This window comes from Pleurodeles waltl, chromosome 3_1, assembly GCF_031143425.1.
Source record: "Pleurodeles waltl isolate 20211129_DDA chromosome 3_1, aPleWal1.hap1.20221129, whole genome shotgun sequence".
Classification (NCBI taxonomy): Eukaryota; Metazoa; Chordata; class Amphibia; order Caudata; family Salamandridae; genus Pleurodeles; species Pleurodeles waltl.
Window position 1 is genome coordinate 462,528,818 of NC_090440.1, and position 17,991 is coordinate 462,546,808.

The following is a 17,991-nucleotide window of genomic DNA, read 5'->3' on the forward strand; positions in this document are numbered from 1 at the left end:
GCCAAATTCCAATGTGTTGCTTTCATCAACGAGGAGATACAATTTTGTATCAACCACCATGTTGGATTTAAAGAGTTAACTTCTAACTATTGCACCAATGAATAGTGATATATTGAGTGACTCTGGGTGGTGATTGATGATGTATGTGGTATTTGAGAGTGAGGAGGAAGTACAACAAATTGAAATTTGTAAACTTGATTTCAATGATTCACAATATTTGGGGGGTGATGGGTGATCCTTTTTTCCTGAAAGTGATTGGCCTTTCAAATGTAATGAAATTTACCTGCAGGGCCCACTACTTTCTTTCTGATTCCTCAGAGACCATACCAGTCACTTTAGTAACCAAACACAAATCTACTCAAAATACTCCAATTCTGTTTCTCTATTTGTACTTCAACAGCAGTGCACTACACAGGTCTACATCACTCAGTCTGGGACGGACTAACTCAGAATCAGGAGAAGGAGGAGGAGAATGGAAGGCCTCAGGGCAGTACTACCTCCACAGCTAGAAGAAGAAAGTTATCGACTTCAAAGAGAAACCATGATGATGGAGAAGACTCTCAAACCTGGTACTCACTCAGCTCTGGGCAATAGAGAGGCAATAGAGAGAGGTGTGTTTATTTGGGAAATGCTACTGAGTGTGTGTTTTCTTCATTGCTGACTCAAATGTGAAAATCCTCTTTATGTTCTTGGTACACCCCTGATTCTTCATAAAGTTTACCTTGCTTCTGTTTGTCCTTCTCCTTTACTCTGTAATACAGTTACTCTTTTTCAACGTGTAGGCCTTCTCCTAGACCTCTGCTGCACGAACAAAACCCGGCCAAAGTTCAACACTCCAGCTTACATACTGGACAGGTTCAGCCAGGCACCCAGGAGTGAAAGACATTCTAAGAAGAATGGAGGTGCACCACGCAATTCGACAACACAGTATAATTTTCCTTTTGACAATTATAATTTTTAGAACTGGGTAGGTTAACTTCAACCCTCCATAATTTGTATTTTTCAAACCTAGAAGACATAACATTAAGAGATATGCTATACTGGGTCTCTCTGGAGCAGATGGACTGTTTGCATTGCATTTAACTGAACTGTGTCATTCTTACCCATTTATTGTTTCCTTCTACAGCAGATTGAAGATGGGGTGCAGCTCAGTTCCCCAATTGTTATTACTCTTATGGTTTCTTTTGTGTAGTGTTTTTCTTTGTCACACTTTTCCCCAAGTCCCCTTTCCCATCCATTCATCAAGCCCCTACCCCTCTTCCTCCAGGCTGTGTGATTCATTGAGGTGTGACTAAATTAATTTTACACCATTAATGAACCATACACTGCTGGTGCGAATGTGGTAAAAGGGACACCAACTCACTGCATGGCCTTCTATTACCTGAGCAATATTCCATACCGGCCCCATCAACTTCATCATTAAGGCCTTGTGTTGTGCAAACACTTAACCTTGTCCAACCACTCCTGACTCTGAGCCCACTTCTCTTGACTCGAGGATTTCATTTCCTAAGTTTAAATACTAGCTCCCTATTGCTCAGAAGAAGTTGGTATTGCTAGTTTTTATGATCATATCAGGTCTTCTTTGCTGTGTGTCAAATACAATAATTGTGGTAGTCTCAGTCTCCCAAAGGGTATAACATATGGCCCACTAACTCTGTTTTCTTTCAATTTACCCTTGATTAATCATGCAGTTGGAGCTTGCATGGGAGTGTCACCTTGTGTCTTCTCTGTTAGGTTGGTAGCATACTACTACTTCCACCCCCTTAAGTTGTCACCTTAGAAAAACTCTGCAGTAAGAAGACCGAGGTACTACAAGTGCTTGGTACATCTATTCAGGTAAGAGAAGAACTATGGATTGAAAATATTTTTTTTAGTTAGTAATTGACTTCTACTCAAGATGTTGTTTGTGTGTAGTTAGGTTTTTGTAGTGAAAATAGACAATGGCAACCATCCCCTAGTGGTCTATAGAGTTACAGAGGGCAGTAGAGCAAGGAGCTAAAGTAAAGGACATGCACCTTTTTAGCAGATTTCAAAAAGAGGCCACACTATAAGGCAGTAGAATAAACATTTGAAGCATAATAAATGATCCCCTTTTATTTTTACAAATAGAACACCCATCCATTCTACCCACAACAGGCCCACCCTTTCCCCAACAAATGGCCCCATCCTCAAAAGTATACAACAAACATCCACAACAAAAGTCTAAAGTCCAAAACCTAGTCCCAACTCCCGACCCACCCTCTCCACCCACAAGGCCCTCCCACCAAAATAAAAAAAATTAAAAAGGGAAGAGGACACCCTTGATGTGGTACAGAGCTGGTCCAGACTCTGCTCCATCCTATCCAGCCAGCTCTCCATCCATTTCCCCAGGCGGTCCAGCCTCTTCAGGCTGTCAGCTCAGGAGGGGATTCAGCAGTTCCCAATAGCCGGTGACAGCATCAGCGAAAGAATGGCCGTGAGGCTGAAGCCTGGGGCCAGCTTGCTTAACTGGGTCCCAGGTCAGAGGCAGCTTGTATTTCTACCTCTTCATTCTCCAGGACCCCAGCCACTGGCATACAGCTCAGCTGGTCTTCAGTCTCTGCAGCTGGAGACAGGCCGAATTTCCTGCCTGGTGGGTGGTGCTGGTGGACCAGTTGAGGATATCTAGCCAGTGATGCATTAGCTGCTGAGTGGTGTGGGGGATCTGACTGGTGTGCCACACACACCTCCCCCCCCTTCCAAAATGCACCTGACACTCCTGCATGGGCGACCCTCTGCCAAGTCTGCTGCTTGCTGGTAGCATGGGGGAGAAGTGGCGCTCTATGTAAAAAAAACAGTGCTGACACCTCCACCTAAAAAAAATAGCCTGGGCTACACACCTTGGCAACGCCGCCATCTGCAGGGTAGGTGGCTACTGCTGGCTGTTCGGGGGACCAGACTCCACCGATTCCCTGTTCGCCACCCTGCTCTGCCATGGCGCTGTGTGGGAAGAAGAAAAAAACAGGAGAAAGAAGGAAGGAAGACGAAAGCAAATAAAGGCAAAAAAACTAAAATGCAAAAAGTCACAAAAACACAAAAAAATAAAAATAACGTAAAAATACATAGACACAAAAACACACACTAATACAATAAATAAAAACGAGGTGTATATTAATTAGGAGGGTGGAGTTTGGATAAAATAAAAAAGGGATTCAAATTTTTAAAAAAACAGGCTCATAACCGTGAACAGAATAAGAAAAGAAGATGGCTGCGCCCATGTGAACTTCGTGGTGCCATTCACGTGCGATTTTGAATGCAAGGATGTACTCGACATTGCATTTGACATAAAACTCAATGAAAACAGGTGCATGGGGAAACTCCACCCACCTGCGGAAGTCTGCATAGCACAGCATAGTTTTTTTACTACTCTGTGGAATTCCATGTAGCGTGACTCCACAAACTGTGCCCAGGGCTATTTAAGATGTAATTATGGATTTGCCATATTTGCCATATTATTTGTCTAAGTTCGGATTTTAAGAAAAAAAATTCCAGCTCAAATTGATGGAAAGAATGCTCTATGTAATTTGTCTTTTTTTTTTGCTGCATAATTTGGGTAAAATTGTAAAGTTTGAGAAACCTTCTGCCTAATACTAGAGGTTTTCTCAATGGAAAAGCTGAGCAGAGTGGCTCAGGGGCCTCTCGTTATGATGATGAAACTTATGTTTCATGGAAAACATTGGAATATTTTTCATAGTTCGTAGGGAACTGTTAAATATGTGCCTATTGCCTTGCATTCTGGGGCATAAAAACATTCATTGAAGCCTTCTGTATCCATAAGCTGGACTGACAACCTAGCCAATTTATTTCACCCTGCTCACCATCCAACAAGGATATTGAAATGAACCAAGAAAAGAGCAAAAATAAATAAAACGGCCTTCTGGTCCTTCAAAGACTTCTCCATCAACAATCGAAATCTCAACTTTATCTCCCACTCTGCCACCTCCACTTCCGCCATCAACACCCTTAGCTTAAACACAATTCTGAAAACTCATGTAGATATCCACGATCTTGCTACAACACAACTGTGCAAGCAGAATCAAAGATCTTGGCAAAAACCAAGCCTCTATCAGCAAACATGAATGTAAATGGAGGAAAAGCAGAATTGCAAGTAACCTTAAATCCCCTCTGTGACACAACTCATCACATCAGACAAAGTAAAATACGACACAGCACCATCAATGAAGCTGCCAACAGACGCAGAATGAACTTTAAATCAATCAAATATATCACAGACATCTTTATGATGCATCCCACAATGTTCATCATTCAAACCTCTGTCTTTTGCGTACTCACAAATGTCCTCAATTCTCTTATGGCACTTATTTATCAAGATGAAGTCTGTCTCTCATATTTCATCAAAGCCATTTACAAAGAAGCTCCAACCACCTTTACTCATCCTTGCCATTGCCTCTCTACCTCATATCATCTTCTCTGAAGCAGTAAAGACATTTCAGATACTCCTGATCTAAAAAAACCACACAGTACCGTGATGACATTGCCACTTTCCGGCCTATCACTCATTTCCCCATATTTGCTAAGATCATTGAAAAAGCAAGGTAAGAACACCTTCAAGATCACATCAATAGAAATCAACTCTTTAACAATTACCAATCCAGCTTCAGATCAGGCTGCATCATGGTATTAGCAATATTAGAAATCATAGGCAATGCTCTCATGAACACAGATAAAAGAGACCCCTAATCTTATTGGACTGGTCAGCTGCTTTTGATCCCATCAACCATCCAACCCTCATCAGTCAGGGAGCAGTCAGGGGGTATTCAATAAAATATTGGCTATCAGTAGCTAGTGTTGTACTTCTGAACAGCTAGAACTATAATTATTGTATAGGACAGAATAGTACTACAGTTTTTAAACCAGGAAACACAGAGGGGGCTAGGTAAAGATAAAATGCTAGCATACTCCAATAGACCAATTGCACAGGGGAAATTTATGTTACAATATGTTAAGCAGGTTTGTAGAGCGCACCTTCACCAGCTGGCACTGAGCAGATGTGAGTCTAGCCAAACCTAGGTCCTAGTGGCACTACTCAAAAAGTGAGCTTTCAGCTTCTTGCGGAATTCAGGAAATAAGGAGGAGGCTCTTATGTGTTGTGGCTGGTCATTCCATGCTTTAAGAGCAATGCAGGAAAAGGATCAACCACTGGATCTGGTCTTTTCCATGCCTGGAATGTGTGCAAGTAGGAGTCTGATAGAGCAGCGGTGCCTGGAAGGTTTGTGATAGCAAATGTGATTGTTGAGGTTACTGGGCCAGTGTTATGTAGTGTTTTGAAAGTGTGTATGGGGAGATTAAATTGTGCTAGTTTGTGTATGAAAAGCCAGCTGAGTGCCATTAGGTATGGTGTGAGTAGGAGTCTGAGAGTGACTGTGGCTGCTGCATTCTCAATGGTCTGCAGCCTTCTAGTGAGTTTTTTGTCGATCCCAGCAAAGAAGGTGTTTCAATAAACCATCTCGGCATGCGTGACAATTTTCCAAGTGCGGTTTGAGAGCTATTTGAAAATCTTCATCAGCATCTTTAGGGTATGGAACCATGAGGCAGTAACAGCATTGACGTGGACAGTCATGTCAAGTTTGCTGTCAATTACAATCCTGAGGTACCTGCAGTGGTTGATGGGGGTGGGTGTTGGTCCTAGCTCTGTTGACCACCAGGTGGAGTCCCATGATGAAGTGCTGTTCTGGAAGATCGTGATATAGGTCTTGTCAGTCTTCAGCTTCAGACAGTTGGTCCTCATCCAGTGGGCTATTTTAGTCATGCAGGCATTGAACTTCATCCAGGCACTGGATATCTTGTCCATAAGGGAGGGAATACGTTTTGTGTTGTTGGCGTAGGAGAGGAGATATCCACAGATTAAGTAGCAGGTGTCCAAAGTGAATGTTGTCAGGCTGGTTGACTGTGTCTTTTCGGTCAGGAAGGAGCAGATCCCTCGCAGCACATCTCCTTGGATTGCAATGTCATGTAGATGTTTGGTGAAAATGGGGTGGGAGACCCTGTCAAACACTGCAGTAGGGTACAGAAGGATGAGGGCTACCATATCTACTTTGCCCACAATCATGCAGATGTCATCCATGGTAGTGATGGGGGCAGTTTCAATGCTGTGGTTGGATCTGAAACTAGACTGAGTGATAACTTTAAAACAATGCACTGCAGAAAGTGTTGACAATTGAGGAAAGGAGGACGGCAGGTGCAGCAAAAGTCTCTAAACAGATAACAGTGAATTCAGGAAAATTATTTCAGAAAGGAAACAAAGTGACAAAACAACAAAATAAGTTCTCTAATAAAATGCTGTATGACAAATTGGAACAGATGCAGGAAAGCCAGCAAGATGCACTTCTTGGGACAAATGCTGGGGCTTCTATGCTGGAGAGCCTCTTGTGACTCAGAGGTCACTGAACAGGTTACTAATCGGGATCTTACATTGTAGAGAGGAGACATAAACATTCTTGGAACCCACTGTCATGGACCCAGATGAAAGCCCAGTCTTGCTCAAAGAATGTCACATTACCTCAGTAACCACACAGAATCTGAGAGCCATGGTACTTTGTTTGGGGCACTCGTTTCGTGAGACTCCTCCTACGCTGAAAACAGGATCCTTTTGACTGGAGGGAAATTGCATGGTAAAGATACATTAGAGGAAAGAGGCATAGACAAAGACAGCAGATTCCCAAGAATGATCAGTTGGTCCATACCCCTTTCAGCCAATTAAATATTAAGGGCCTGATTTAGAACTTTCAGAAGGGCCATACTCCATCACAAACAGGACAGATATCCCATCCATTATATTATGATCCCATTATATCCTTTGGGACTGTAAAACAGGAGACAGGATATCCGTCACATTTGTGATTGAGTAACCCATCTGCCAAGTTCTTAATCATGCACTTAGTTTGACCTTGCATTCATCTTATATCAATCATGGCATCACTCTCAATGTCATGGTTGTATTTTTATTTTATTTGGTAGAGAGCCCTGACATTTGATTCACGTATGACAGCTGATTTATGGATTTGTTAAAATTTCTGCACATGTGCTTTGGCAGAACAATGGGAACTACAAATAAAATGTAATGTGTGATCTATTACAAAAGTAAAGCAAACCCAGCACAAAGTAATATTAAATCTGGGCCAATGTGTCCTAATTTGATAAACACATCTACCACTACGTATGGCACAGTATAGGACACTAATAAGGAATGTTTCAGGATGTAAACTATCCTACGAAGATATGGCACTCTTTTACTCTCCTGCGTGCTGCCAAGCTCCAATGAACAAACCCTTGTACCATAGTGCAAGGCTGAGTGTGGTCTGTCAACCACAGGTTTTGCACTGGAAGGATACCCTTTTAGTACAAGAACTGTGTAATAATACTTGTTTCCACTTTGTATGAGTGCTGCACAATGCAGCACACATACACATTTTGAAAAGTATGTAGAAATTAAAACACTTTTCCACCATTATATCTGCCTCAAGGTGGTGTACGGATTTGGCACAAATCATTATCTAAAACTGTTAGATTTCACATCAAAACCTGTGGCTGGCTGCGTAGAAATGTTCATTTATCACCCATGGAACACCCCGTTGATGCAAAGTAGTGTGAAGTAGTACACAGTATTACTTTGCATTATTTTGGCCAACTTTACAACACAATTCTTGATTTGAATTGGAAAATAAAGACCACAATAATCTTTAATGCAGGGACCCAATTGGCTGGATAGATTTACCACAACCTCTGGAACATTACAGGATTCTGATAAGAAAAGCTCAGCAATAAAATCCATACTCAGTGTGTGCCATAATGTGAAAGAACAGGGAGAAGTTGTTACAAAACCTAAAGTTTCAGTTGATATTCTTTACCTGTACACAAACACGAATGATGAGACATATGGTAACACTTGTGCAGTTATGGCCACCAAACGTAAGGTGCAAGCAATTCTTATTTTCATAACTTGGAACAGGAAATCATAAAACCGTTGTGGAAGGGTATACTGTAGTGATGCCCTATGTATGTATAGTGTATCATAATGGCACAACAAAATGTCTTTCATGTGCCTTTAACTGACTGTCTTCCTCTTGGATTCAGTCAACTATGCTGATGGACTGAAAAGCATACTTTAGTTGTTGAACAAAGAAAGGTGTTGCACGTGTTAATTTCTTTTTAGATGATTGACAATGTGAAGCGTGCTTTAATGTCTTTACTGATTTCAGAGGTTCGAGAAAGACCATCAGCTATCCCATGTCTAGCTCCTGGTATATAGTTTATGTGACAATTAAATACAGGTAAAAAACAGCATCCTTCTGTCATCCTTAAAAATCGTATGCCTTGTTGGTTTGAGGAAACCATAAAATGTCATGCTTTGCAACCTTCAGATAATGCCATCCACATGTGAATACATCCTTGATGGGTAACTACTCACGCCATAGATAGAATAACATTGTGAAATAAAAGAGAAATAGATGCAATGCTTTGGTGACTGGAACTTGTTGTGAAGGGACAGCATCAATAACTAAGGCAAAATAAATGGTTTCCGAACTAAAAGGTAAGTCCACAGTGGTTTTCATAGTAAAAGGTAAGTCCACATTAGCATGGTGCGGCACCTGAATTAATGTGAAGGCTTCTATGAAAACCATGCATTTTTGCTCTTGTCCGGGGCTCCAAAAAAGGAGCTCCTTTGTATGTGAGTCAAATTATGTGTGTAATCAATGTTAACAACAGTAAGCAACAGTACGGAATGAATTGAGGATAAAACATTTCAAATCTAACAAAATGTTGGACATCTTTGAGAGTTTTTGGAGCTGCCCATTTTAGTGTTGCTTGTACCTTGCCCTTACCTTTTCAATTTCAGATGCTGAGATTACATATCACAGAAATCCCAGAAATGTGACTGAAGGGGTCTCAACAGTGCACTTGGATAAATTGGTGTACAGTCTACGCAATTTGAACGGATGAAGGACTTCAAGTATTATGATTGACTTGCAGATGTGAGAGGTATGTCAAAATATTATCAAGATAAACAACTACTAATTGGTCTAAAAATACATGGGGTACCTCATGGAAGGCGGCCGGGGGAATTATATGTAGGTATGCAAAGTGCCCTTTCCTGGTATTAGAGCAGCCTTAATCTCATTCTGCACTTATGGTTTGGAAAAGGTTGTGGTACTTTCATAGATCTAATTTTGTTTAGTACATAGTTGATGAGGAAACAAAGATACTAGATGCAACCGGTGTCTATTGAAAACATCGATTATTTCAGAATGAAAGATGATAGAAAGACTAGAAGGTGACAACAAATATCGAATAAATTCCTTAGTAGGGCTTTCATTGCTATTTTTGAGTAGCTCAGCCTTTTCTTTCTGCTTTAAAGATTATATCTATCCGTTGTTTATCTTTGCCCCATTTATAATTTCAATAGAACAATCTTAAGACCAATGTGATGGCAAGCGATCTCCCCCTTTCTGACAGAATACATTTGCATATAGTTTCTATGCCACCACCAGTCGCAAAAGCTCCCCTGAAGGCATGGAAAGTTTGCTGAGAGTCTGCCATGTTTCCAGCATCCACTCAGAAAACGTTTTATTTTACTACAATTAACTCCCAAAGTGTCAGTTTGTTACTTGTAAAACAAAAAAAAAATGAACCTGACATCCTGAGAGTTTTCTTCCTGGGTTTAGGGTAATTTAAAAAAAAAAAATTCTGTTCAGGACTCCAGACTTTGCTTGGCAGGCTCCAACAGTCAAAAATAGTACGCCGAATCACTGCTGTAAAAAAGCGGCAGTTTAAATCTTTAGACTGATGACCCGAAATCCATGGGGCCATGGATGGCAGAATCAGCGGGGCACTGCCGTCGGAAGGTTGCTGCAAAGGCAGGAGGCTTGAGCATATCAAATATCCTGCACATAGTGGAATATCTGAATAGAAACAAAATGTAGCATGATAACAAAATATTGACAGAAAAAAACTTCGTTATAGGGACGTTATGGTTATTGACTCAACACAAAAAAGTGTTATTTTAAAAATAGAAATTCAGAAGAAAAAACTTATTTTTAATATACAGTCTTTTTATTCTTATTATTGTTTGCAGCGGCTTTGTATGACTGAAATAAATGCAAAGCATAGTCGTTATGGTAACACAACCAAGTGAAGACAAAAAATGCATTTAGATACTTGACATAAATTTACCAGCCAATGTGCACAGAAGTTAAGCGCTGCATGAACATCAAGTGAGAACTGACCTGTGCTGTGGTGAAGAGAATTTCCATTCCCTTGGCTTGCAAGAAGGCTTCTCTGCCCGCACGGATGTTGGTGATGTGCTTGAGGCAACGCAGGAGAGCTCTGCGAATCGTGACGTAGCTGTTGGAAGTGTCACCACTGTGCCAGTCCTGGTAGAATCGCAGTAAACCGCACACATAGCCTCTGGTAACGGCTCTCTTGCAGTTAGATTCTGCAACAACATCCAACAATTAAAATGTAGAAATTGGACTATAAACACATCTTCGAAATGCTCACGTTTTCTTGTAAATGTGCAGTAGTCAGTTTTTGGTCCCCTCCGCGGCATATTCAACAGAACCCGAACATTGTTGAATCTGTAGGCTCTACTTATATTATTATTATCAACTCAGTGACTTCAATATATATACTTGGAGGGAGTATTTATGTTAATTTGTATCAGATATAAAATAGTCAATGACCTGCTGGTGCTTAGAGGCCAAGTGATGACAAAAGGGTGAATAGGGAGATTTGGTAATATGGGAGAGAATGACGAAGGTAAACTCACATGTGGAAAGGACTTGGAGGAAATAAAGGAGGAGAGGGACATCAGATATTGTCAGGAAGATTGGAACGTAGGAGGTGGAGAGTGGTGAATGCAGATATTAAGAGAGGTGAGGCCAGTGCATCGGATGTGGGAGAAAGCATGCAAAGGAGAAAATGACAAATGGGGCTACTAGGAGATGATCAATCAGTCGACTTATAGAGTGTGACCACCAAGGGTTTCCAGATGCTATCAGTGTCCAGCTCTCAGCTGAATAGCCATGTTTTCAGACTCCTAAAAAGAGGTCCTGACATGTGGAGGAAGGTCATTCCAGCCTCTGGCTGCTAGGTAGGAGAAGGAGTGTCCTACTGATCTGCTTAGCTCTATGCAGGGGGGTATGGGCCACTGTTAGGGCAGCGGAGTGGAGGTGTCTGAATGTGTGAGAATCTCAGGCAGTGATTGATACAGGCAGGTTCACAGTCATGCAGGATCTGAACACATGGGTGAGGAGCTTGAACTGCTATCTTTCTGGTTCTGGAGCCAGTGGAATTTCCTTAGGTGGAGGGTATGCATGTGCAAAGAGGGAGATTCAAGGATGAGTCTACCTGTGGTGTTCTGAATGGTCTGTAGTCTTTGAACAAGGTGGGCCTTGATTCCCATGTAGAGGGTGTTTTTGTAGTCCAGTTGATTAGCAACAAGGGCTTGGGTGATGGTGTGTCTTGTGTTTAAGGGAATCCACCTGAAAATCTTACATAGCATGCACAGAATGAAGAAGCAGAGGGATGATACAGCGTTCACTTGGGATCTAACATAGAGTTTGCTGTCCAGGATCATATCAAGGTTTCTGGTGTGCTCAGATGGGGTTGGAGTGGGTCATAATTCTGTTGGCTAACAGGAGACATCCCAGCGGGAGTTCTTGCTGCCAAAGATCAGGATCTCCATCTTGTCTGTGTTGAGTTTGTGGCCATTGGCAACACTGGTCATGCATTGGTGGAAGTTGTTTCTGGAGGCAGTGGAGTTTTCAGAGAAGGGGATGATGAATTACGTGTCATTGGCATAGGATATAATGTTGAGCCCATGGGATTTGACTATGTTGGCTAGGGGTGTCATGTAGAAGAAGATAGGGCTGAACAATGAGCCTTGAGGGACTATACAGAGGATCAGTTTGGGTTTGGAGGTGAAGGTGGGAGGTGGATTTGTTATGTTCTCTTGGAGAGGAAGGAGGTGATACATCTCAGGTGGTTCCTTGGATGCCTATGTCATGTAGTCTGGTGATGAGCTCATAGTGGAAGACAGTGTTGAAGGCTGCTGAGAGATTGTTAGACAAGGCATCATTAGGGTGGCATCCCCCCAGATATTTTGCCTTTTGGCTCCTGTTTTTGCTGTATCTTTTTGTTGGCTTTAGGACTCTGAGCGCTTTACCACTGCAGACCAGTGCAAGAGTGCACGTGCTGCTCCCCTAAACATGGTAACATTGGTGTATACACAAGTGGCATATACAATTTACATATAATTTACTTGTAAGTCCCTTGTCAAATGGAAAACCACATACTCAGGGCCTGGGAATTAAATATTACTAGTGGGACTGCAACACTGATTGTGCCACCCATTTAAGTAGTCCTTCTAACAAATCTCAAGCCTGCCAATGCAGAGCCTGTGTGTGCAGTTTCACAGGCACTTCCACTTCCTACGTTTGGCCCCAAGTAGCCTCTAGGCCAGGGTGCTAGGTAAGTAAAAGGAAGAACATGCAATTTTGAGTTGTTTTTTAATACGGTAAGGCATATTCTTCTCATAGATCAGCATTGTGAATTCCTTAATAGATTTTAAGTGTAATGCCTCATCAGAGGAAGAAGTGGCTTGGTCATGTTTCATATCTTTGGAATGGCAATGATAAAACCTCTTTACTAGTAAAGTTGGATTCAAAAGTACTACTTTAGAAATGCCACTTTAAGAAAGTGGGCATTTCTCTGCTCTTACTGTCTCCAATAAACGTCTGGGGTAGTTGACAAATATACTTTCTGCATTCCCTCTAGACAAACATAAATGTAGGAAGGGTAGGTGGGAGCACTTCAAAGAACCTTCTTTGAAGACACCTCCATATTAAAGGCACAATTGGGTATAAGGACTGGGTCTCTGACCCCACCAAATGAGTACACGACTGAACCTGGGTAGAACTCTGCTGGAGTAAAGACTGTTGTGCTGCAAGGATTGCCAGTTTGCCTGGAATGGCTGATCTGAGGAACTGCCTCACTGCTTTGCTGAGCTGCCCTGCTGCCTGTTGATTTCTGCTCTGCTGAGGACAAGAACTGCACTCTGTCATTTGAAACCAGAGTGACTCTAAGGGCTTGCTGGCTAACCTCCTGTTTTCTTAAGTCTCAAGAACACAAAAGACTTCTTGCAAATCTCCTGGTGCTGCTGGACTCTGCCTCCTGTGAGTCCTACCCTGCCTGATGTGCCCCCTCCCGTCCTGGGCCTCAGAAGTGGGTTTTGCAGCTTTTCTCTGCAAAAACCGATGCATCATCTCCACTTCTGCTGGTTGGAAACCTCACCTTGTCCTTCAACGTCAATGCAGAGGCTGTTCTACAGCAGGTCCACAGTCTGCGTGGCTCGATGATGATGCATCACATTAATCTCAAATGAATTTGACAGCTACGCCGGACACAACTGCAAAGCTTGATGGCAATGCTTCGACCCGACTGTGCCGATTAGAATCAATGCATCGCTTTCACATTTGCTCCTCGACATCAAAGCTACTGTTTCAGTGGACCCTGCATGAGTTCTGTAGCCGACCTACACTCGATCGCAATCTTCCTGAACTTGGGATTTGCACCAGTCCCTTGTGACCTCAAGAAACCTTTAGACCGCTAGGGACTTCTAAGCATGATTTTTACTTTTATCTTTAAAAATTAATTTCTCAACTTCTGCCCATTGGATTTTTGTCATTTTGGTCTTGTTTTACTCACCTAAATATGCTCTATTTTCCTAAATCTGTGTGCAGTCTTTTGTGGAGTTTTCCTTGTTTTACTGTGTGTGCATGTTGCACAAATAGTTTACACATTGCCTCTTTGGATAAGTCTGCCTGTTTTGTGCCAAGGTACCAAAGGGAGAGCACAGGTTATTTCTAAGTGTGTATCTAGCTTACACTGACTAGGATTGTTGTTCTTTTGTGGACAGGATGCATACCTCCGCCAACTAGAGGCCTAATGTCTAACAGAGATCAAGAAGGATAAGAGCATCAGTCTCCTCTTTTTTGATGAGGGCCCGAATGTTATCAGTGGCTGCGATCATGGCTGCCTCAGTGCTGCGGTTGCTGCGCAATCTGGCTTGTCAACTGTCCAGGAGGTGATTGTGTTCCAGGTGGATGGTGCATTGTTGGTTGATGTCTTTTTTTAAGTCTTGGGCTGGGAAATGGAGCAGGTAAATGTGTCTGCAATTGCTGGGTTCTTTGGGGTCTGCTGAGTTTTTCATCAACAGGAGTTTGACTTCTGTGTCCTTCCAGTCTTGGTATAGGTGGCTGAATCAAGTGAGGAGTTGAGCAGGGAGGTAAGTTTGTGATCAATCTTGAAAGCTCCTAGAGTAAGGATGTGGTGGGTAGCTTGGGTCAGAAGGGGTCCCTGAGTGTATGGATTTCTTGATGTTGATGGTGTCCTGAGATGTGGAGGTGGGGTTATGTAACAAATATTCAGGCTTGAGTTGAGTGTTAAAGTTTCTGTAGATTTAGGCAGTGTTGGTGTGGAGGAATTGTAAGAGGCTGTCACATAGGTCCTGAGAGAAGGTAATGTTGCTTCCTGGTGCTGCTGGGTTGGTGAATTACGTGACTTGCAGAAGAGCTCCTTACTGTCATTGGGACAGCTACAATATGTGATGCCAGGACTTCTTTTTTAGTCTCACATAATTGGCGGTGGTATAGGTTGAGTGCGGATTTGTAGGTAGTTCTGCCGGCTGGTTCTTTGCTGGTGCGCCATTTTCTCTCAAGGTTTTTGAAGTGGTGCCTGACTGTCCTGAGGTCATCGATGAACCAACTGGCTTGTTTGGTAGATCTTTTGTGCTTTTTGTTCTTGGTAGGGGTGAATATGTTGGCCCAGTCCATGATCCCGGGATTGAAGCCTCTGATGCAGTGGGTAATGTTAAGGAGTTTGGGTGGGTTGAGGGTGTTGGTCAATCCAGTTTCTGAGGGCTTGTTCCAGCTGCAAGGGTGGTGTTGCTTTGGGGTGGAGCATTGGGGTGGAGATGCTGACGTAGATCACAGAGTGGTCAGAATATAGGGTCAAGCATGCATTCTGCAATATACTTGGGGTTGTGAACGAGTTGGGAAAGTCCATTGTTGTTCAGGCTGCAGACGAGGTTGGTGGAGTTAGGGTCACTTTTTTCATCAATGTGGAAGTAGCGGTCACCCAGGAACATGTTGTCTTTGGAGTCTACAGCAAGTGGGGTGATGAAATTGGTGATGAGGTTGCAGAAGCCACGTCTTGGCTAAGGGTGTCATCTGTGCATTTGATGGAGTCACTGGATGATGGTGATTACTTTGTCTGGCTTGTTGATGCAGTCATGGATGATTCTGTATCCTGTCGGTATGGCAGTGGCGATGTCAGGAGCAGAAGCAGGGTTGAGCCAAGCAGTGGTGCAGAAGACAATGTCAAGAGCGATAGTGTCAATAAGGTCCCAGGCCACGGTGGCAAGTTTGCTGTGTGGACAAGTTTTGAGGACAGGTGCATGCAAGATGGTGACAGGTCGGAGAGGTGTGTGGTGTGGACTGGGTGTTACTGAGAATAGTGGGGGTTTGTGTGTCTTGTGGCAGGTGAAGTGGCAGTGGGTGCAGATGAAAGGACCTACCATGATGTGTGGTGTGGTGTGGTTGCATTGTTTGTGGTGGCTTCTTGGGTCAAAGGAGTGGAGAGAGAATGAAGTGTAGCTGAGGATGGTGGGTTGGGCCAATGTTACTTTGTGCTGGGTGTGGTCCATGTGTGGACAGGTGCGGATAGGCTTGCCTTTGGCAACTTTGGTGTGCCAGCAGCGTGCCCGCTGAATGCGCCCCAAATGTGTCTGTGCTGTGGCTGCCATAGTATAGGTCTTGGCAAGTGCAATAGGAGGTGGTGGGTGGGGCTGATGAGAAGGAGAGAAGGCATAGAAGAGGCAGGTAAGGAGAGGGCGAGGCAGTAGGATGTGCAGAATGAGGGAGAAGGTGAAGGTGAAGGTGAAGGTGAAGGTGGAGGGAGCAGGAGCGAGGAGCGGGAAAAAAGCAGTGAGTGAAGGGCAACAGCAAAAAGGGCCAAAAGAGGGCAGAAAAAGGACAAATAAAGCAAAAGAATTAGGAATCAACTGAAGATTAGGCAAGAAAAGACTAAAAGCAAAGGCAAATAGTGGAGAGTGAGAGAAAAATGGGCAAAAACTGGCAGGAGCAGCAGCAAAAATCAGAATGAAAGGGACAAAAAAGGGCATAAAGGCAAAAGAGAACAATGGAATGGGGGACCCAGAGAAAATCAGACATGAAAAGGTTGAAAATAAAGGCATAAAGTGGAGAGTGAGAAAAACAGGTGTAAATGGGTAGGAGCAGCATCCAAAAGAGTGGGAAAAGGGAACAGAGAAAAGCTTGAGAATAAAGCAAAGAACAGAGGGAGATAGAGTGACAGCAGAGAGGATGCAGTAAAAGGAGAACTCTGAAGCAGTGGCTTTCCTGGAGCTGGCTGGGGGGACAACACAGGTGGGTGTAGAGCTGTACCTGGGCTTGTTATGATAGGCTAGAAACTAAGCATGTGTTAAACCTGTCAGCCTTAGGGTGGTCTTCCTCCCAATGTTTTACCTTTCTCCTTCACATTTTATGACCTTCTTTTTGAAATATTAGCACTCTGCCAACTTTACGAATGCTAACCAGAGCAAAAGTGTTTGTATTCTTTCCTTTACACAAGATCATATTGAACTATCCCCAACTGGCATTTTAATTTACTTACAGGTCCCCAGTAAGGTGGCGCTACTTGTGCCCACGGCCTGTAAATTTACTGCTATTAGCTGATTGTGCCACCCACGTAAGTAGCCCTTTAAACATATCTCAGGCCTGACATTCCAGAGCCTATGTGTGCAGTTTTAAACTGCCATTTCGACCTGGCAAAATAAACCTTTTGCCAGGCCCAAACCTTCCTTTTAAATACATATGAGTTACCCCAAGGGTAGACCCTGGACAGCCCAGAGGGCAGAGTTCAGTGTATTAAATAAGTAGGGCATGTATTTTAAGTTTTACATGTCCTGTTAGGGAATAAACTCTTAAATTTGCTATTCAGTACTGGAGGCTTATCCCTCCCATAGGATAACACTGGAATACCCTTGTACATTTTATATGTGCAATTTCCAATGGGGAAGAGTTGACCGGGTCATGTTTTGTGTCTCTTACACCCTATTTTAAAATCATAACTAATGGTGAAGTGGGATTTTAAATGACTATTCTGAAAATGCTACTTTTAGGAAGTTGGCCTTTTTCGTGCCTTAACCATTTGGGGCTTACATCATGTCTCCAATCCCATGACTGGATGTAGTTAGCAGTTGGGCTTTGTGTATTCCTCCTAGACAGTCACACACAATGGGAACTTGGTGTGACTGGATGTTCCATCACTGTCAGGATGGGAGGGAGGAGCTGGACACAGTCTTGCTTACACCGGAAAAGGTTGTGTTTTGTCCACACACAAAGGGCCTAACAACCCAGCTTTGTCTCTCCAGCCAGCTGGGAGCCAGGGGAGGCAGTGAAATCCTTGTACTTCAAAGCCACTGTCTAGAAGCTTCTCCCACCTTTTAGAACCAGGGTATAATGATGAACTCAGACACCACTACTTCAGTACACTTATGGACCTTTGAATACTCTGCCAGCAAGAAGGTCTGCTGTGCTGCTGAAGGACTACAGCTCTGCAGGACTCCTAATCTGCTGTCATGCCCTGCTGCCCGATGCCCTCCAGGCTGAGTAATAAGGACTTGGATCTGCATCTCTTGAACCCAGAGTAACTCCAAGGGCTAGTTGGCTGGCCCCCTGATCTGAAGCCTCAGGGACAGAATAGACTTCCATCAACCTTGCATCTGTACCTGGATTCTGCCATCTATAAGTCTATCCTGCCAAGTGGTCCCACCCCAGTCCTGAACTCTTGGAAGTGTACCCTTGGTGCTCTGGAAACCAATGGGTCATGCAAAACCAGTGCATCCCCTGTGCTGCATGGCGCAAGCCCAAGAAG

The 17,991-nt window shown here is 43.2% G+C and overlaps 1 protein-coding gene across 1 annotated transcript in view; it reads right to left on the reverse strand.

Moving 5' to 3' along the window:
• The window catches only part of AGBL1 (AGBL carboxypeptidase 1), a 2,739,156-nt gene that overhangs the window by 2,036,837 nt on the left and 684,328 nt on the right, over positions 1-17,991 (reverse strand). Inside the window, exon 7 of the mRNA XM_069221447.1 lies at positions 10,263-10,471. Within this exon, the coding sequence (XP_069077548.1) occupies positions 10,263-10,471 (209 nt within the window). The remainder of the gene's footprint in view (positions 1-10,262; positions 10,472-17,991) is intronic.